This window comes from Ictalurus punctatus, chromosome 21, assembly GCF_001660625.3.
Source record: "Ictalurus punctatus breed USDA103 chromosome 21, Coco_2.0, whole genome shotgun sequence".
In the NCBI taxonomy this organism is placed as follows: Eukaryota; Metazoa; Chordata; class Actinopteri; order Siluriformes; family Ictaluridae; genus Ictalurus; species Ictalurus punctatus.
Window position 1 is genome coordinate 14,130,338 of NC_030436.2, and position 20,926 is coordinate 14,151,263.

The 20,926-nt window shown below is 37.9% G+C and overlaps 1 protein-coding gene across 4 annotated transcripts; it reads left to right on the forward strand.

Moving 5' to 3' along the window:
* The first annotated feature begins 266 nt into the window (after positions 1-266).
* On the forward strand, positions 267-19,916 carry ikbke (inhibitor of nuclear factor kappa B kinase subunit epsilon). Of its 4 annotated transcripts, XM_017451025.3 has the most exons (24): positions 267-533; positions 802-873; positions 1,812-1,833; positions 2,190-2,265; positions 3,159-3,259; positions 3,407-3,544; positions 4,135-4,270; positions 4,578-4,759; positions 5,302-5,462; positions 5,709-5,819; positions 6,676-6,855; positions 8,703-8,905; positions 9,207-9,265; positions 9,377-9,468; positions 10,869-10,970; positions 11,421-11,478; positions 11,990-12,102; positions 13,525-13,601; positions 14,179-14,218; positions 14,309-14,410; positions 14,995-15,091; positions 17,125-17,216; positions 18,740-18,811; positions 18,904-19,916. In XM_017451025.3, exons 5-24 carry the CDS (start codon positions 3,170-3,172, stop codon positions 18,965-18,967), a joined length of 2,169 nt encoding a protein of 722 aa, XP_017306514.1. In that variant the 5' UTR covers positions 267-533; positions 802-873; positions 1,812-1,833; positions 2,190-2,265; positions 3,159-3,169; the 3' UTR covers positions 18,968-19,916. The 4 variants fall into 4 exon arrangements, with proteins under 4 accessions (XP_017306514.1, XP_017306513.1, XP_017306515.1 ...); XM_017451024.3 differs by lacking the exon at positions 2,190-2,265; XM_017451026.3 differs by lacking the exon at positions 2,190-2,265 and having other exon boundaries at positions 1,816-1,833.
* The last annotated feature ends 1,010 nt before the right edge of the window (positions 19,917-20,926 follow it).

The following is a 20,926-nucleotide window of genomic DNA, read 5'->3' on the forward strand; positions in this document are numbered from 1 at the left end:
CAATGCATGAACTAGGGTAAGGATTTTTATTTCATTATTTATTTATTTATTTTCCGTGTCTTGTTAGAGAAAGAAAAACACTCAGATGTGCAGAATAGGGCGCTCCAGTCCTGGGCCAAGAATGAGAACTTGCTGGCAAATGCACTAGTTTTAATAATATGGTGTCATGGCGCATGTCTTCCAGGAGATGGCGATGCAAATCGAAATATATGTTTACATCCGTGTAGAACTGGAGGACATAGATAATAATGCCAGATAATGAAAAGAAAATAATAAATACAATAAATAATGTAAATGTAACTTTACATTAAACGGCATTTGGTTTTATTTATCCAGTTTGCTTAGGTCTTTCTCATCTCTATTAACGTGAGTAATACATCCCGTAGCTTCCCCATGAACTACAACAAGGAAGTTCCTGCTTGTCAAACGGAAAGTCTCGTTTGTCAAGTGAAACTGTACTGTCTGTCCTGTACATTCGCTGTGGGAAAGTCAGGGTTTAACTACGTGAAGATTGTTGTATTGTATATTAAATGGTGAGTTTGATTTCATTTCTTTACTTGCTGTCTAATCAAACGCAGCACGAGGAAGCTGGGAAGGAATCAACAGAGCAATTGCTCAAAAAGAGAAAAGAACAACAGAATAAATAAGCTTCAGTGTACAGTAATCTAGTTTAGTTAAAATATCAAATTTTCGACAAGATTATCCCTAAAACACGCATTTTAAGTTCATGTTGATAAGAAACGTGTCATAGTTCAGACAAGTTTGTGACAACGTTTTGAAGGTTTGTTTATTTTTCTACAGCTACTGAGAAGTTATCAGTTTCCTCTACATGACTTGTTTACAGTGGCACTGACAAGAAACTGACAAGAAAAGGTAACTTTTACAATGTAATTTAGAGTATTAACTTGTTGTTGTTGTTGTGTTTATTTGTGTTATGTTATGTTATGTTATGTTGTTATCAAACACATTTGTATTTTGATGGACCGTGCCTCAGGTTGATGAATGGCATTTAAAATGATGAGGAAGCATGAGTCTGTTTACACATCAAAAATGTGTGTAAAAGGATTTTAGGTGTTTAACCATTAAGACGTAACGCTAAATTTCAAACAAGACAAGCAGACATGTACTTTATGGTATTTTTTTTTTGTATTATTATAGCTCAATCCTTTTACGTACGAGCCTGTAAGACCTTAAACCATTTAATCCAATTTTTGTTTTCATATCTGCATGACTACGCTTACGACATTTTACATTTACATTTACATTTATTCATTTAGCAGACGCTTTAATCCAAAGCGACTTACAAATGAGGAAATATAAGCAAAGCGATATATCAAGCAGAGAACAATGCAAGTAATGCTACCATACAAGATCTTTTAATTGAGTTCTAGAAAATCAAAGTGGGCAGAGTAGAGGTATAAGAGCTAGAGTAGGGTTTTTTGTTTTCTTTAAGGATAATGTGGGGTTGGCATTTTAGGGGTTAGTTAGGTGTTCATGGAAGAGGTGGGTCTTTATCTGTTTTTTGAAGATAGTGACAGACTCTGTGGTCCATATTGAGGTTGGAAGTTCATTACACCACTGAGGAACAGTTAGTATGAAGTGTGCACTACTGTGCATATTACACCTTGGACAGCCGAACGGCTCAAACTGTGATTTTTCAATACATTTTCAAATGTTTGTTTTGGAAAAAAATTAAAATACGTTTTGTTAACATCAGTAACAACAAAGTGTTCAGGACAGTTTGCTTTTGCGGTTTCTCTAAAATGACAAAGACTTTTCTTTTGTCTTTTTCTTTTTTAAACTTATTCAAGGAAGAGAAAAAAAGAGAGACTGGTGAGTGGATGACTTTTATTGCGGCTATAAAGTACCGTAAGTGATAACATTAACTAAGCTGTCTCACGGACATTCCAAATTAACGTAACTGTATGGGATGTCATTGTTTTTTTTTGTTGTTGTTATTTTTACATACAGTTATTGTGGTATAAGAGGAATATGGGACATGGGACATGCTGTTATAGGAAAGTAATCAATTTTGGGATTAGTATTGGGCATCAGGCCTCATCACACTACACCGTCGTTGATTATTTTCCTCTAGCAGCATGTTTTATATGTTTTATTTCTTATGTATAACTTCTAATCAACAATTAAGTGAATAAATAAAGCAAAAGTACTTTTTTTCTTTCTTTTAGAAATTCACAAAGCCAAATCAAAATTGGTTCAGCTTTTTATGCAGAACACAGAAGAACATTTCATACAGATACGGCGGTACAGTACAGACACGTTAGAACTACTGTGCAGTTGCAATCAAAATTATTCAATCCCCACTGCAATTCAGGTTTATTGGACAGGACTATGATCCCAAGCATACATCAAATTCCACCATGGCTTGGTTGAAGAAGTCCTAGAAGATTCTACAGGGCCATCCCAGTTACTTGACTTAAACCCCATCGAAAATCTATGGTGGGATTTGAAGAAGGCGGTTGCAGCACGCAAACCCAAGAATATTACTGAACTGGAGGCCGTTGCTCATGAGGAATGGGCTAAGATTCCTCAGGAACGCTGCCAGAAGCTGGTGTCTGTCTATGCATCTCATTTGCAGCAGGTCATAACAGCAAAAGGTGCTCTACTAAGTACTAAAGGTGCTTGCCATGAAGGGGCTGAATAATTTTGATACTGGAGAAATCCTTATAAGTTGCATTTTCAGTTGAATTTAAGGTAACCACTTGAAGCATTCATTGTGTTTAACTATTTCAGTTGATTGTGTTTGATTTGTTCATTGCGAACAGCTGAAAGTCTGTCAATTTTGACAATAAACCTGATTTGCACTGGGGGTTGAATCATTTTGATTGCAACTGTATGTAATACTGTCTTATACAGTCCCCTCCAGAACTATTGGAGCTACAAATTGGGTCGTCTGATACAAAATGTACTATCTTCTATGTCGTTTAACACATTTGCATGTTCTTACCAGGAAATAAAAGCTGAAAGTCTCAATGAAACCCTCTTCTCATATTCATCTTTTGATCTCAAACACAAATGTTTTCAGTCTACAGCAAAAATAACTGAATTGGCCTTGCCGTTCCGATAGTTTCGGATGGGACTGTGTAGATTAATATGTCTGAATGCCTTTTTTTTCCCCCTTTTGTTCTTTTTCATAGGTTCGACCACCATGACAGCGAGTACAGAAAACCATCTTTGGTCCACTGAAGATATTCTTGGTCAGGGAGCGACCGCGAGTGTCTACAGAGCCAGAACCAAAGTATGTCTGTCCTCTGACACCGTTATCTGATGCTCTGAGACATTTGTGACATTGACCTATATATGATGTCTGTTCATTGTCTGAGAAAATGACTCAGATGTTGCACATATTCCCCCTCTTTGTTTTTTTTGTTTTTTTTTTTTGAAGAAAACAAGTGAAGTGGTTGCAGTGAAGGTGTTCAACATGGCCAGCTACAGCAGACCGTACGAGGTACAGATGAGGGAGTTTGAGATGCTGCGGAGGCTGAATCACGTCAATATCGTCAAACTCTTCACCATAGAGGAGGTGGGTTTTGTGATGCTTATCTGATGTTCCTTTTTTGTGACGGTTCTCAGCCATGTCTGTCGTGTGTGTAGGTGTGTGTTTGTGCGCCTTCGCCTATCTGCTTCATATGTCACTTACAATTCTGAACTACTTCTCACACCTTCCAGAGAGCCACGAGCAGGACCCTTAACTCTCTCACTTGCTTAGTTATATGTTTTAATTGTGTTCTTCCTTACTTTTAATTTAGACATTTCTTTTTAAATGGGCTTAGCAGATTTGTATGCGATTTACCATTAGTTGTTTACCATTCACTATTTTTTACTAATTAGTTAACTAATTTACCATTACTTTACTTTGGCTATTTCAATCTTAGTTACGTAGATGAAGAGGAATTATATAAATCTCTAATAAACAGTATTTGAAATCTTTGTCCCCACATGAGTTAAGTCCAAACATTTAACATTTAGTTAAATCGTTTATCTTTTATGCCCTTGGTCACATTGTGCACAAATTCATCAGTCAAAACCACATCGATTATGGAACAAAACCTGAGCCGTTTATATTTTAAAAACGTAAATTGAATTGTTTTGTTTTGTTTTTCTTTCGTGTAGATGCAGGCAAACCCCAAACAGAAAGTTTTAGTAATGGAGTATTGTTCAGGGGGAAGTCTTTTGAATCTGCTAGAGGAACCTGAAAATGCGTTTGGCCTGCCCGAATCTGAATTCCTTATAGTGATGCAGTGTGTAGGTAAGCATTTAAAGACTCAATCTCCTAGAAAACCAGATAAACAGTACTGCATGTGTTGAAGGGATACGGTATGTTTGCTGTGATCATGTTATGAATAAGAGTCCTGGATAAGATAATATTACAGGAGCAGTTCTTAGAAAGTGTCTCTACTAGCTCTTAAAATTCGTGAAAGACTGATATATAATATTATGAAATATGGCAGATGGAAAGGTATTGCAGGAAATCAGTTAAAAAAAAAAAAAAGCGACATGGTTAAAAATGAATTGTTAATCATCCTAAAAATATTGTGCTTTGTCCAAATTTGCAGTTCACGGGATGAACCATTTGCGTGAGAACGGGGTGGTCCACCGAGACATCAAGCCAGGTAACATTATGAGGCAGGTGGGGGAGGACGGATGCTCAGTCTACAAACTCACAGACTTCGGCGCTGCTCGGGAACTGGAGGATGACGAGAAGTTTGTGTCGATCTATGGCACGGAGGAGTACTTGGTGAGACTTCAAAGACATCAAAGAAATCATATTAACTTTTGACCTAAAAAATAAGACTGGAGTTGTAAATATGATTTGAATTCCTGTCACATGACCTCCATCTCACAATTGCATGTGAACGGGTTTCTGAATATTTGTAAATGTGGCTCCTACTCGAATGAATCTGATATCAACAAGCTGTATTGGATATTTGAAAATAAAATTCTAAAAAACCAAAAGAGAGAATTTGGGTCAACCGGAACACGAGGGCCAAATCTGCTTTTATTTATTTATTTATTTATTTATTTATTTATTTATTTATCTATCACACCAGTAGTATATCCAAGGCTGATTACAAGGCTGCAGATTATATCGGATGCATGTCATATACTAGTTAGTGTAATTATTTGGACTCATTTTATATGTGCAGCTGTTCTTTTATGTACAGCATCCAGATGTTTGGTGTACTTTTAAACAATAAATATCAATTAGGTACTTTTTTTGTTATTTTTATTTAAATGGTGAAACAGTGGCTAGTGTGCAGTTCTTTCTCTCATGTGCAGCATCCCGACATGTATGAGCGTGCAGTTCTGAGGAAGCCCCACCAGAAGACCTTCGGAGTGACCGTAGATCTGTGGAGCATTGGTGTAACTTTCTACCACGCTGCAAGCGGCAGCCTGCCTTTCATACCGTACGGAGGACCACGCAGGAACAAACAGATAATGTAAGGGGGAGTAGGGTAAAAATATTATAAAATACACTGTAATCCCAAGGCTTATTTTCTCCTCATGTTCAATATAAGGGCATAATCTTTTGAAAGACTACAAATGTTTTGAACTGCTATTAAATGGAGGTGGGGATTACCTGAAAGGGATTCCCCCAAAGCCAGATCAGCATAACGCTTCTATATACAGTTTATGTAATTATTACCGGTATTAAAGCTGTTATTACATGTCTCATTTGATCATAGGTATAAGATCACCACTGAAAAGCCAGAGGGGGCTATCGCAGGGGTTCAGAAAGTTGACAATGGACCCATAGAGTGGAGCTATCATCTTCCCCACTGCTGCCAGCTTTCAGAGTGAGTATTTCTGACAGGTTTAGATTCGAGCCCTGAGTTTAGCTCTGACTTTGGAGTATATACAGTTTAAACATATGTGCTGTGATAACTCTACAACCCAGTACAGTCACAGCGTGATGTTCTCCATTGTATGTGCTTATAGTTTCACATGTTTGTTTAAGATGATTATGGGAAGTTTAGGAATTTGATTAGGGGAACTGCTAGAATACATTAAAGAAAATTCATTATACAGTCTGCATAGGTGTTAGTGGTATGTAAAGGTGTTGATTCATTTTCTATACATGAAAATAATGTCAGCTGCAAGGTGAATCAGAGGTTTATAAATTATATCACAGGGACTTGTATGACAGATGCACTACATAATCTAAGACTAAAAATAAACGCTGGGTTGTTTTTTTAAATGTTAGAAAGAAAATGTGTAATTGTTGATGTTTATTTAACATTTATGGAAGGAGTCTCCAGTGTCAGCGCTTTGTAAATATTTCATTCAGCATTCAATTATTGTTGATTGAAATTTTTTTCAAAAAAGGTGTCATATACTTTTTCACATGGTAATTTTACATGTTACGTTACACTGTTTTAAAAACGGTACCGTATTTGAATGTGTTGTGGCTGGGAAACATTTTCACATTAACCTACATTAACCTTAACATTTATTCAGCTCCAACTACAAATCAATAACGTTGACTACCGAATGGGTATTCTTGTGTTTTTTCGAGAGCCGAATGCGTTTTGGTCTCTTACATTATCTAACATCAACCCTTCCACGGGCTGCACCTGGAAGTAATATTTTTGTAACATTGTTACCATTAGCAATAAAGAATATCATTGCCTTTATCTTGTTCTGTTGTTTCAGAGGGCTGAAAATGCACCTGGTTCCAGTGCTGGCCAACATCCTGGAGGCCAATCAGGAGAAATGCTGGGGGTTTGACCAGTTCTTCACCGCTACCATGGACATCCTCCAACGTGTGAAAGTGCACGTCTTCTCACTTCAGCAAGCCACCCCCCACACCATCTACATCCAGTTTTACAAAACGTTAGTACTGATAGAACTGCTACAGTGAGGGAAAAAAGTATTTGATCCCCTGCTGATTTTGTACGTTTGCCCACTGACAAAGAAATGATCAGTCTATAATTTTAATGGTAGATTTACTTGAACAGTGAGAGACAGAATAACAACAAGAAAATCCAGAAAAATGCATGTCAAAAATGTTATAAATTGATTTGCATTTTAATGAGGGAAATAAGTATTTGACCCCTCTGCAAAACATGACTTAGTACTCGGTGGCAAAACCCTTGTTGGCAATCACAGAGGTCAGACGTTTCTTGTAGTTGGCCACCAGGTTTGCACACATCTCAGGAGGGATTTTGTCCCGCTCCTCTTTGCAGATCTTCTCCAAGTCATTAAGGTTTCGAGGCTGATGTTTGGCAACTCGAACCTTCAGCTCTCTCCACAGATTTTCTATGGGATTAAGGTCTGGAGACTGGCTAGGCCACTCCAGGACCTTAATGTGCTTCTTCTTGAGCCACTCCTTTGTTGCCTTGGCCGTGTGTTTTGGGTCATTGTCATGCTGGAATACCCATTCACGAGCCATTTTCAATGCCCTGGCTGAGGGAAGGAGGTTCTCACCCAAGATTTGACGGTACATGGTCCTATCCATCGTCCCTTTGATGCGGTGAAGTTGTCCTGTCCCCTTAGCAGAAATAAAACCCCAAAGCATAATGTTTCCACCTCCATGTTTGACGGTGGGGATGGTGTTCTTGGGGTCATAGGCAACATTCCTCCTCCTCCAAACACGGCGAGTTGAGTTGATGTCAAAGAGCTCCATTTTGGTCTCATCTGACCACAACACTTTCACCCAGTTGTCCTCTGAATCATTCAGATGTTCATTGGCAAACTTCAGACGGACATGTATATGTGCTTTCTTGAGCAGCAGACCTTGCGCGCGCTGCAGGATTTCAGTCCTTCACGGCGTAGTGTATTACCAATTGTTTTCTTGGTGACTATGGTCCCAGCTGCCTTGAGATCATTGACAAGATCCTCCTGTGTAGTTCTGGGCTGATTCCTCACTGTTCTCATGATCGTTGCAACTCCACGAGGTGAGATCTTGCATGGAGCCCCAGGCCGAGGGAGATTGACAGTTCTTTTGTGTTTCTTCCATTTGCGAATAATCGCACCAACTGTTGTCACCTTCTCACCAAGCTGGCAATGGTCCAAGCCCATTCCAGACTTGTGTAGGTCTACAATCTTGTCCCTGACATCCTTGGAGAGCTCTTTGGTCTTGGCCATGGTGGAGAGTTTGGAATCTGATTAATTGATTGCTTCTGTGTCTTTTATACAGGTAACAAGCTGAGATTAGGAGCACTCCCTTTAAGAGTGTGCTCCTAATCTCTGCTCGTTACCTGTATAAAAGACACCTGGGAGCCAGAAATCTTTCTGATTGAGAGGGGGTCAAATACTTATTTCCCTCATTAAAATGCAAATCAATTTATAACATTTTTGACATGCGTTTTTCTGGATTTTCTTGTTGTTATTCTGTCTCTCACTGTTCAAATAAATCTACCATTAAAATTATAGACTGATCATTTCTTTGTCAGTGGGCAAACGTACAAAATCAGCAGGGGATCAAATACTTTTTTTCCTCACTGTATTTCTCTATACTGTAGTATATGTTTAGTTCATTTTAGTAATTAAGGTTTTAAATATATGAATTTTTTCTTACCAGAGGAACCTTTCTAATGTGAAAACCCAGGATAAACACTTACCTTTGTAAGACAAGCTAGTCAGGCAAAACAATAGCAAGAGAATACAGTATATACAATCTAACAAAGCCAAAACACGTAAAAACAGACGTTATAATAATGCTATTTGTTTTGATATAGCATGCCAGTCTTGTTTGAAGAAGTCCACGCTCAGACAGGGATTGGAGCAGAAATGCAGCAGTATCTGTTCCAGGGTCACCCACTCATCCTGGGTGATGAGCCCAGCATGAAAGTGATCAACCTGCCGCCCACCTCTGCAGAGCGACCCATCTTTCTGCTCAGCAGACGAGCCGAGAAAATCGCAGTACTGCCTCCCAGAGAGCGTAAGAACACTGGATCATTTCTGGCTGTGAATAATAACTGAATAATTATCTTATGAGGTTTGTTCCATATGTGGAACAACACAATAAAATTGATGCATTGTTTCTCATTTTAATCTATTGTGTAACATTAGATGTAATAATAATAATAATAATAATAATAGTTATAGTAATTTCTCTGTGATCTTTCATCAAAAGAGTCGATTTCTTTTTAGTTTTTTGACATAATAATAGACTTCATGGATCTGGACGTCTGATCTGTCCAAGCCACTCCCTGTCACTTCCTCTTTCTTTTATTTTCTAGCCGAGACCCCAGTTTTCCCCTCGAGGTTTGATGTCATGGCCGACCACACTTTCTCAAAGGTAGTAAAGAAAGCCTGCTTTGTACTCATCGTTGCGTTTAAAGGGAAAGTAATTATTAATCTTTGACTAAACATCCAGCGCCCAACAAAACCCTCTTGTTCTTCTCAACAGACCCTAGTCGGGGTGATCCACCAATTTCTCCGGACAACGCGGCTCCTACACAAGCACAGAGACCTGATTCTGCAGGGATTCTATAGTCATATGTGAGTAACATACACTGCAGTAACGATGTGTGTCATGTAAACATTTACACTATGCTGTAGAAGAAGTCCAGTCATGTGCTCTGTTGTGCTTTTAGTAGAAATTTATTTTTGACCTTCAATATTTATAATTCATTATATAATACAATTAGAGACCACTAAAGTTACTAAAAAAATCTGATATTATTTAATGAAAACAATGACAACAGATCTCCTTTCGCCGAGCCCCACACGAATTTATGGAGATACTAGAGATCCAGATCCTTTCTGCCTCTGGGTGGAGCTCAAATCTTCTTTAATTCCAGACTGCTGGGACTACGGCTGCTCCTAACGCCATACAGACTTCATATGAATCCATAATGAACTTTTTCACAATATCTGTTGTTACCCAGATGAGGATGGGTTCCCTTCTGAGTCGGGTTCCTCTCAAGGTTTCTTCCTCTTAAAACATCTTAGGGAGTTTTTCCTTGCCACCGTCGCCACTCAGTGGCTTGCTCAGTTGGGATAAATTCACACCTTTAATATCTGTATACCATGTTGATATTCCTGTAAAGCTGCTTTGAGACAATGTCTATTGTAAAAAGCGCTATACAAATAAAATTGAATTGAATTGAATTGAATTGAATAACATACATCCACTGGCCACTTTAATAGGAACGCCTTTTCACTTGCCCATTCCTGCAATTATCCAGCAGCGCAGTGTATAAAATCATGAAGGTACAGGTCAAGAGCTTCAGTCAATCGTCACATCAGATATCAGAATTGGGAAAAAAAACATGGCTTTGACCTTGGCGTGATTTCTGTTCTTTTATCTGACAAGACTGAATCCTGATGTAGTTGTCTGCTGCTGTAGCCCATCCACCTCAAAGTTCGATGTGTTGTAAGTTCTGATATGCTTTTCTGCTCACCGCGGTTGTAAACAATGTTATTCGAGTTACCGTAGCCTTCCTGTCAACTCGGACGAGTCTGGCCATCTGACTTCTCTCATTAACGCGCCATTTCCGTTGGATGTTTTTTTTTTTTTTTTTGCACCATTCTGTATAGATTGACGTGTATGAAAATTCCAGGAGCTTGAAATACTCAAACCAGCCCATCTGGCACCATCAAAAATGCCACAGTCAAAATCTTAGATCTGAGATCACTTTTTATTTTTTATTTTCTCACTCTGATGTTTGATGTGAAAATTAACCGAAGCCCTTTACCTCTAACTGGTTGAATTTATGCACTGTGCTTCTGCCACATGATTGGCTGATTGGATAATTGCATGAATGAGCCAGTGTACAGGTGTTCCTATTAAAATGACTGGTAAATGTATACATCAGTGTATACCACTAATGATAGGGGGCTCAGACTTCTGGACCCTACTGTGACTGTTTCTACCTGTTCTTTTTCCTCATTTACAGTGAAAGTGTTCGTATTGAATGCAATAAAACAGCACACAAAATCGCCATGGTGAATATGAAGCTGCTGTCCTGCCTGAACACAGAAGAAACACTGGACGCAATGTATGGGCCTGTGATATCACTCACAAATTGCTAGCATGTACATATCTAGAGCAATTTTGAACTCAAGGGTGGACAACTGATAAATTCATTAGCTAGTAAAATCTAAAATATTCTTGCCCAGTCCTGTTTTTAGTGCTAGCTAACGTAATGTAATAACATATGGTGAGCTAATTAAGTGAATTAATTCTGAAATGCACAGGCTAAAGGAGACAAATCAATATATGATCATTATCTTCTAATAAAGTTTTAAATGTAGCACATCGTGATTGCATACTCTACACTTTAATAGCCCGGACATGAAATCTGCTTGTCCAAGACACCCAGGATAGTGATTTGTTTACTACACTGTATACCACACTCGGTATTGCTCCAGTGTAATTGGTTATTTCCATATTCGTTTAATTAAAATAAATAAATTAAATATTCGCAAAATATTCTTTTGTCCTGCAGAAGCCAGGTTCCACTTGATGTACCACTTTCATCTGACAACATGCAGAAACTCAGATTGGTAAGAAACTTATTAACAATATAACAATATTACATATTATAGATCTAGATAGCTGAGGGTGCAATGCTGAGGCCACTCCCCCAGTAGTAGACCATGACAGTTCATTTCACCAAAGTCATTTTTTGTTCTAAGATATGTCACAGAATTTACACATTAATTCTATCCTGCATTCATTTATTTTCTGCAGAGAAAATCTGATTTTTATTAATCTAATGCATTCCTTTGTTTGAGAACTAAAAACAAAAACAAACACCTGATGACATAATACACTGCAATTTCTACTTTCTTATGATTTCATTATATAAAACACACCCAGTGTTTTACATGTTCATTTAACACTATGGACACTATGCTATTTATTAAACAGCATAGAGGGGAGACTTGTATGGCAGCCTCATGTCACTATGCATAGAATGGTGTCATCAGGTGTCTCTCTGTTAGGAATATCTGTCGGTGAAAAGGGGGGATATTTTAGGCAGTATGTGTTTGTGAGGATTGTGTTTTTCACCAGATCCATGAGAAACTACCTATGTACGGCAGCGGCATCAGAGAAATCCAGAACAAACTGCAGCATCTGCATGTGGAAGTAGCTGGGCACTGCAAGACACTGACTCAGGACAAATGGTACGCTAATGATAAGTTATTAAATTTGCTAGCAGAAAAGATGTTCATTATGCCACAATTAAAATTGAGGCCAAACGTTTATATACGTTTAGAGTAAAGAAAGTCTCGGTTGGGCATCTAGATTGTTTCCAAAGATCAGAGATAATTTTCAATTAAAGAGAGATTTCCAAATGACTGAAGGTACCATGAACAGCTGTACAAATAATTGACTACAGATTTAAAAGCCTTGGGACCACACAGACACTGCATCTTTCGGGAAGGAGGCACAAAACTATATAAAATAATACATTTGAACTGTTTGGCCAAAATAATCAGAACTATGTATGGCCGTTAATCTGAAGAACACCATCCAACTGTGAAGCATGGCAGTGGCAGCATCATGTTGTTAATGGTGTTTTTCAGAAAAACATTGAGGGCATCATGAGGTAGGAGGATTATCTAGAACTACCGGAGCAACACCTCCAAGACAGCCAGAAAGTTCAAACTTGGTCAGAACTGATTCTAAAGACAACAACGTGAAAGTATTGGAGTGGCCATTACAAAACCTTGACCTGAATCCCATAGAACATTTGTGGACTAAAAAAGTGTCTGAGCAAGGAGGCCTACAGACCTGACTGATTCTTTCAGGAGAAACGAGCAAAAAGTATTGGGCGGAGCTTGCGGAAGCCTGCCCCAAATCATTCGATTCAAGTTAAGCAATTAAAAGGCAATGGCAAGAAATACTAACAAAGTGTATATAAACTTGTGACCCCACTGTAAATTTGATATAGTAAATAAAAACTGACTATTTATGGAATTATCATAGATACCCTAATTGATTTAAAGTGCACCTATTATGGTTTTTCAGATATTCTCTTTCATGTGGTGTGTTACAGAGCTGTTTGTGAACGTAAAAACGTCTGTAAATTTCAAAAGTCGAAGTGCACGACAAACGGAGTTATTGACTCCCAAAAGAAGGAACCGATTATGAACAGGTGAAATGAGTCGTTAGTGATTCCAGATTTTACTTCCTGTACTAACCTACGTAATTTAGTAACCCAAAAACCCACCTCTGGTCTTCATTGGCTGCTCGTGAACAGACTGAGCTGAAACTCGTTATTGGTAGTGGGCGTTTCCTTTTCGACACACACTGACAGCAGTAGACCAATCACAACAGACTGGGACATCTGACCAATCAGAGCAGAGTATGCTCTCTGAAAGGAGGAGTTTAGAACGAATCCTTTTAGAACGGATCATTGAACGAGTCATTTGCGACACTGGGGTGGGGGTCATCGTAATGCTTTAATTAGAATACCTTTAGCCTAGGTATATGTAAACAGTCTGAAAATCCAAAAACAAATATGTTTATTGTAGCTTTAAAGTTGCGCACAATTACAGTTTGCGAGCTGTTTAACAACACACATCTCGATTTCCTTGATGCAGCATACAGAAGATGGAGGTGCTTCTTGAGAAGATTGTGGCTGTACATCGACAGTTTCGCAAAGACAGACAAATTGGCAGTGAGTACATGTGTGTTCATATCAGTAATAGGTCTAGTATGTGATGTTTGATATCAAATAATCAGGATTGAATAAAAAAAAAAAAAAAAATTATAATCAGTGAGTAAGACCAAGGTCCTTTTATGTTTACACAAAACTGAACTCCAACTCTAAATATGAAAATCTGGCTCAGTAAGAATCTCTATATTTGGACGTGAAGTTTCTGGGTATTTCTAGTCATGAAACAGGGAGCCTCCTTCCAGTCAGGGGAGTGCGGATAAGATTTCTGATATTCTATTTCTGCGAATACTGGTTCAAGAAACCATCTATCCTTTTTAAGAAACAGCCCATGGTCTCATTAGAGACGCAGAAAAAAATGATTCAGCCTTATATAAAGGTGTGTAAATATACATTTCAGTATGTCAGGCGTGAAGAAGGGCGTGTCTCTCTCTCGCCATGATTTGCTCTGATGATTTACGTTAAGTAGAGCACCCAGAGCACAGAGTTATTGGGAAGTGACTCGCTGAGAGAAAAAAACAGATGAGATTTTCACGTACATCACAGAGTAAAGCTAATTCTCTCTCATCCTCTCCTACAGAGCTCAACTACAATGACGAGCAGATTCACAAGTTTGAAAAGTGAGTATCGGGTTGGTAGTAAACGTTTAGCGACTTACTGACACGCTGCTGGCGTTTGAACATCAGCTTTTTGCTTTGTATTCTGAGTAGGATTAACCTGTCAGCCCACATTAAGAAGGTGAAGGCTCTGTTTCGAGATAACTGCCTGCAGAGGTATCAGGAGGTTTTGGCTTCTGTGGTGGCATGGACCAGGTGAGAGCAGACTGATTACATCATCGCTGTTTGTTTACTAATGACACAAGCGGACAGTTATGATTAATCAATATTACACAAGAAAACCCTTATTCGTATATGTGTAAGCTTGGAATTTCTACATCGCAGAGTGTGCTGATTTGGTCAGTAGAATGCAAGATGAATTTAATTATCATTCAGTCACTTGTTGTTTAATTGTCACTTAATTAGCACTCTTAGAAAATAGGTTCCCTTTAGCACCCTAAAGGGTTCCTTTGATGCATCCCACTACGGGAACTCTTATAGGTTCTACAATAGGGCTTATCTTTCAGACTCTCTTTTGAATGTTAGAGCTACTACTAATACAAAATAGCCCCAGAGGAGCCTTTTATTTATTTCTTTCTCAAAATAGTTCTATGAGTGTCTTCAGTTGTTCCCTTTGGGAGGGTTTTTTTTTAGTGGAACCAAATATATTTGTTTAAATAAGAGTTCTAAGTAACAGGCTAAGACTCTTGGATGTTATTTTTTGCGGTTCATGGCCTGTAAATGGTGTACAATGTGAAACATGGTTATTAATGTGTGTGTGTGTGTGTGTGTGTCCACAGTGAACTATCTGACATTCAGTCAAAGTTAGAACACTTCAGCAGTTTCTTCTTACAGCTAATAGGGGATCTGCAGACGTGTGAAGGACAGCAGACAAAGGTCGGGCTTGTAACTCCAAAACACTCTCACTTCTCCATTAAGTAATAATGATATCTCTAATCCTCATTTATATTGCACTATTTCCCCTTTTGAGTCTAAAATCTCAAAGTGCTGTGGAAAGAAACTATTATAGTTCAAACTAAGGATTAATGATAAAGCACATGAATTAAATCATCTATAGCAGTGGTTCTCAACCGGAGAGATCGGAAAGGGGGCGCAAATTGTTTTCAAGAAAGAAAAAAAATACACAGACAGGGCATCGTTTGGGTACTCTGTGTATTGTATTGCATTTCAAATAGAATGTGTATAAATGAAAAACCCCGTGTTCCCTCTCCCTCTGTATTTTCTTTTTGCAGCGGAGAGGCGGAGCTTAGCCTGACTTTTATCTAGGTGTCAGTGCAGACCAGTGTTGCCAACTTAGTGACTTTTCAGACCCCTTTAGCGACTTTTTTTTGTGCAAAAAAAAAAGCACCTAGCGACAAATCTAGTGACTTTTTGGACAAACCTTAGCAACTTTCCAAATGTCGGCAGTACTGTCCTGCAAGCGCGAGGTCTCGCTTTCCCGCTGCAGTCACACCTCTCTCTGCGTCTGCTCTGTTCAGTGAGTGGCTGAGAGCCGGAGAATTAAGAATATCATGGATAACGAGACACGCCCTTCTTTCCAATTTACTAACAATGTCCTGTATAACAAGACGCACCCTTCGTCCCAATTTACATCATTCATATGTGAATGTTTTTAGAACGCAAGATGAATGTAATGCAATATGTTTTACATGTAAAATAGTCCATGTTATTACAGCGTAGTTCTCTTTTTCAGATTAGTTACAGTTTTCAGAAACCTTTTTGATCATTCATGTTCCGTTATATACTTTATATAGTTACTTTAAAAAATCATAAAAGTTATGAAAAACAATCGATCTATCTATCAAAACAGATTATAGATTAGTTTATATAAATAGATAATCATTATACCTGGTCTCCTCCAATATCGGGGGGGGGGCCACATGATAGGGGAGGCTTGAGGGGGGGGCTTTAGTTAGAAAAGGTTGAGAACCTCTGATCTACAGTAACTGATGAAATAACTATAAATCTATAGTTATTAAGTACAAGTATTAAGGATTAAGTATTAAAACTTATAAGTTGTTACGACACGGCGAAATCGGCGTGGCAGCTCAGGGTGTAGTGTAGTGCCGCCCAGGGACGTGGCGGAGGAGGACTACACTTCCCAGTCATACCCGCGCTCGAGTTCGCCGTACTTCTGATTACGAACACCTGTACACACCTAAGGTTATATAAGGGCCTCCCTAGCATGAGCCGCTTGCGAAGTAACCGCTCAGCAGCCTCGTCTCTGTTTGATTACCAAGCCGGTTTCATTATAAGTGTTTTCCCTGGTGCTCAATTTAAGTATTAAAACCCAGTGATGGACAGCTGTTACTAAAGAAGTACATTTTAATTTAGATTTAAAAATACCTAACAGAGCTTCTGATTCCATCGTTTCTTAGGGATGCCAATAACAAGTAAGAAATAAAGCATGATGGGAAGGTACAGTGTGTTACCACTCCGAAGTTGATTTCTTTACAATAACACCACACATCCTGAAGTGTTTTATTCCTCTTATACCACAGCGACATGCCAACAATTTTTTTTTTTTAATGGAAAACAAGTCAGTTCCTGTTATAACCTAACTTATAACAGCTATAAACAGTTGCTCCCTCATCACCTTTTTTTTTGTCTCATAAAGTTAATAAGACCATAAAAAGCTATTTTCAGGTTATGTTGTCCTGAAGACTTTCCCATGATGGAAAACCTCTGACAGTTACAAAAACGCTGACACTGGAGACTACTTCCAGACATGCAAACCGAACTCACTCAATCTCCTCGCAAAAACTTTCACCGTATCAACAATAACACGTTGTCCGAGCAGTGCTGCTATAGTCCGAGCATCTGACCACTTACAAAGAACACTTCATTCAGACGGATAATGTTGTTGTTGTTTTTTTAAAAATTGAATAAAACCCATTTCATTTGTACAGGTTTTGGACAGAGCGTTGGTCATAGCACTTCAGAGACCAGCTGGAGCAGAGGCCAATGATGGAATGAAGAATCGAGACAATATGATTCTTAGGTGGGTCCCTGGAATACAAGACAGCTCTCATTTACATACATCAAAGTATTAGGGATTTATACAACAGTTAGTTCTGATTCACTAATTCCAATGTATGAACGTGTCACATATTCTCGGACAGACAAATAAGACTGTAGCTTGACTACACAGTAGCTTGATTATAACTGCCCATGTAAACGTAGTTAATGTAATTAACAGAGACAGTGTGCAGTAGTGTAGTGTTGATTGCCCACTCACTCACTCACTCACTCACTCACTCACTCACTCACTCTAAATAAATAAAACCCAAAAAGTATTCTGGCTACATAGTACAGCCATTTTTGCCTTTTGTTGGTGTTGGATGGATGTGGACAAAGTGGGCTTTCATTTCATTATTTTGATATAATTTAAATAAGTCATATTAGATCAGTCTCCAACACAAATTATAAGACAGGTACCTTGACCACAAATATACATGACTAGAAAGATGTTTTAGTGGTTTAAAAAGATTTAAAAGATTTTGGTATGCCCCCTATTCATAAATCTCTAGTGACCTCCCTGGTCTTATTACTACAGTAATGTTCATGACATCATCGTGGACATGGTAAGTGATCATTTTCAGGAATATAACGTTTGACTTAAAATATGAAAGCTCCCCAGATGAAGATGAAAAGAAAGAAGAGATGCCAAATTTACCAGAAGCACCTTTATCAGGAATGTACAAATCATTGTGCACTAGGTAGCCAGCCCATGATTATGAGTGTGATATTGCTTATTGCTTGATTCCATTAATTATTTTATTATACTAAATATCAGCACAGCTGTGTTGATCTCTGGCCATATCACAGCCGTGCTGATGTTTAGTATAACTGCACTAGTGAGATTGCAATTTGCTTAAATAACCAAATATGAATACTTTATTTGTAATTAAAAATAAAAGATTCAAAAAGAAGGTGCACTATTATTCATTTTTTTTTTTTAGAAAACTTTCTAGAAGTGCATCTGGTTAGGACTGTAGGTGTATATCGAGACTGGGATCCCTGGACACACAACAAAAAGTCGCACAAGCGTAACTGCCTGGTCAGTGTCATGGTGGTTTAAATTAGGTTTCGAGTTCATGTATGCTTCCGGTCAAAAGTCTGGAGACACTTGACTGAAATGTTTCTCATGATCTTAAAAAACATTTTGATCTGAAGATGTATGATTAATTGTTTGAAATCGGTGTCATTTCTTTCATTAGAAAACTATTTATTAACTAATTATTTTCCAATGCTGTACATTATTTTCAGGGGCATAGTGTTAAGATTAAAAAAAAAAAAATTTAAGAAAGAGCATAACCTTCTGATTTAGGCCACTCTCCCTTTGGGTTTAAAGCCTAATACAGATATAATGCGTATATAGGTTATACACATGATCAGTGCCTTTGGTATACATGGAAACGCTTTTTACATTTAAATTATTTTCAGCCTTTTTCTCTTTTTTACTTACACAGGCTGGTTAAGAAAACTAGAAATGATGATCTGTGGTGATATTTTCTATTTCAGGATGAAGAGACTAAGGGACGAGATGGAAACAGTGGCTCGAGAGCTGCAAAATAACAACCTTATAATAGAAAGGTATATTACAAAACCTGAGAAGCAACCTTGCTATTAATAAACCAAAACCTACATTCTGACATGCTCTTTTGTGGGGTTTTTATTGTTAAAAGTCTCAGAGCTTTCAACTCTACGCTGGTGCTGGATCCTAGTTTACCACAGCCGAAAGGATCATGACGATCCTAAAGAGCTCCATCTAGTGTCCGATGTAAACAGCCCGCAGTCAGAGCCAGATACAGCCTGGGGAATGCAGATGAGCTTGGGAATGAACAAACAGGTGACTGAAACAAGACTTTTTCAACCTGTTGTGAGACCACTGGCTCTCTGTAGATGCTCATATCAAGTTCAAGTTCTTGATGCTGATGAGAAACCAAATGAACTGTTCATACAACTAATTCACCCACCTGTATTCCACAATGCTTACCCCAGTCTGTGAGAGGAAAATCACTGCTGATACCACCACTGCATAGTACTTAGTCTAAGTCACTATTAGTCACTTAGTCTCTTGTCAATATTAGTTCTGTACTGGAAAAATGAACTGTTCAAGTTTCTTGAGTGCCTACAAGAAACACCTAACTGTTTATGTGTGTACATTATTATTATTATTATTATTATTATTATTATTATTATTATTACTATTATTATTATTATTATTATTATTATTACTATTATTATTATTTTATTATTGTTGCCACTCTTGACCAAGGCCCTTAACACTCTCTGCTCCAGGGTGTTGTATCATGGCTGACCCTGTACACTGACTCCAACTGCCTAACAAGCTGGTATATGCAAAGAAAATCATTTCACTGTAAAGTATATGTAACAAAACAAAAAAAGACTTCTATAATAAAGAATCATTAGTATTATTGTTATTAACCGATAATATGTCTTGTTTCAAACAAGCTATATCTTTAAAAGAAAATACTGCACCTGTTTCACTTCAAAATACATCCTGTTACAGAATTAAACCCCACTATAATTTCTGTTTCGCATTCTCTTGAACGTAAACTGCTGAATATTACAGGCGTTTGTATTATTATATTTTTATTAGTGTGTATTCTTCAGTCTCACTTGAACTTTGCTCACTTGAAAGTGCTTTGCGATTAAAGCTTGAATTCCAACCACATACTTACTGTGTACTAGGACGTTATCAAACCATTGAACTGTAGTTCCTTCTTATTCTTAGTGAGTAGGCACTTATGTCAGCTCCTAGATGCTTGGATTAAATGTCCTTCTCTTGTAAATATCTCAAATATAAGTGTCTACCAAATGAATAAATGTGAATGTAAATGTACAATATATGACCTCAGAAAGTTTCGCCACACCAGCACTTCTGCTGAATCATCTAGACCTAAACCGTATTAAATATTGATGCCTGTGTTAATCTCACTCTTACAGTGTGCTGATTATTGCTCAGGAATGTATACCGTAAGATATTCGGTACTAAATCTGTCACATATATTGGTCTAATGGGTGTTGCTTTGATAGATAAGTCTGCAGTGTGGCTCTGTTTAATTAGTCTCTTGATCCACAGAGAGGAGTTGTTGATGCAGGAAGAGGTGTGAACTGTAGAGATATGGAAAAGACTTGATTAGAGTAAAATGTGCTGTGTTCCCGGTTTTATAATGAGAAAACCACAGTACAGTGTTTTGTTCAAATGATTTTTCAGTATAGGGAACACTTTTTAGATGATTTCAGTGCTAAGGATTATTCCATCTCATTATAATCATAAAAAAAAATGTGTTGTTGAAATTGTTCTAGACAGTAAATATTGTTTTGGGGTTTTTTTTCTTCAAAAATGAAATAAAAATAGCAACATGCATCACTTGAAACCGTCAACTGTTCAGCCCACCCAGGTTATCAGTGGAACATCTAGTTAACACAATAGCCAACCTCTACTTGTCAAAACTTAACGAAGAGAATGAAGCAAATGGTTATTTATAAAGTGATGAATGGTGTATTATTAAAAAAAAAAAAATTGTATTTTAATATAACCTTGGGCTTATATACTGAGAAGACACACCAATATGAAACAATGTTTGTTTTGTAAAAGGGAAAGATACCACTGGCAGGGGAAGTCCTGTGGCTACTGGGGAAACTACATCATGGGCATGACAAACTCACTCATGCTACGTC

Coding starts and splice junctions, on each gene's coding strand:
- ikbke (XM_017451025.3), top strand. CDS start 3,170: ATGACAGCGAGTACAGAAAACCATCTTTGGTCCACTGAAGATATTCTT. Junction 4,271..4,577: donor TATAGTGATGCAGTGTGTAG/GTAAGCATTTAA, acceptor CCAAATTTGCAG/TTCACGGGATGAACCATTTG. Junction 15,092..17,124: donor GTGAAGGACAGCAGACAAAG/GTCGGGCTTGTA, acceptor TCATTTGTACAG/GTTTTGGACAGAGCGTTGGT.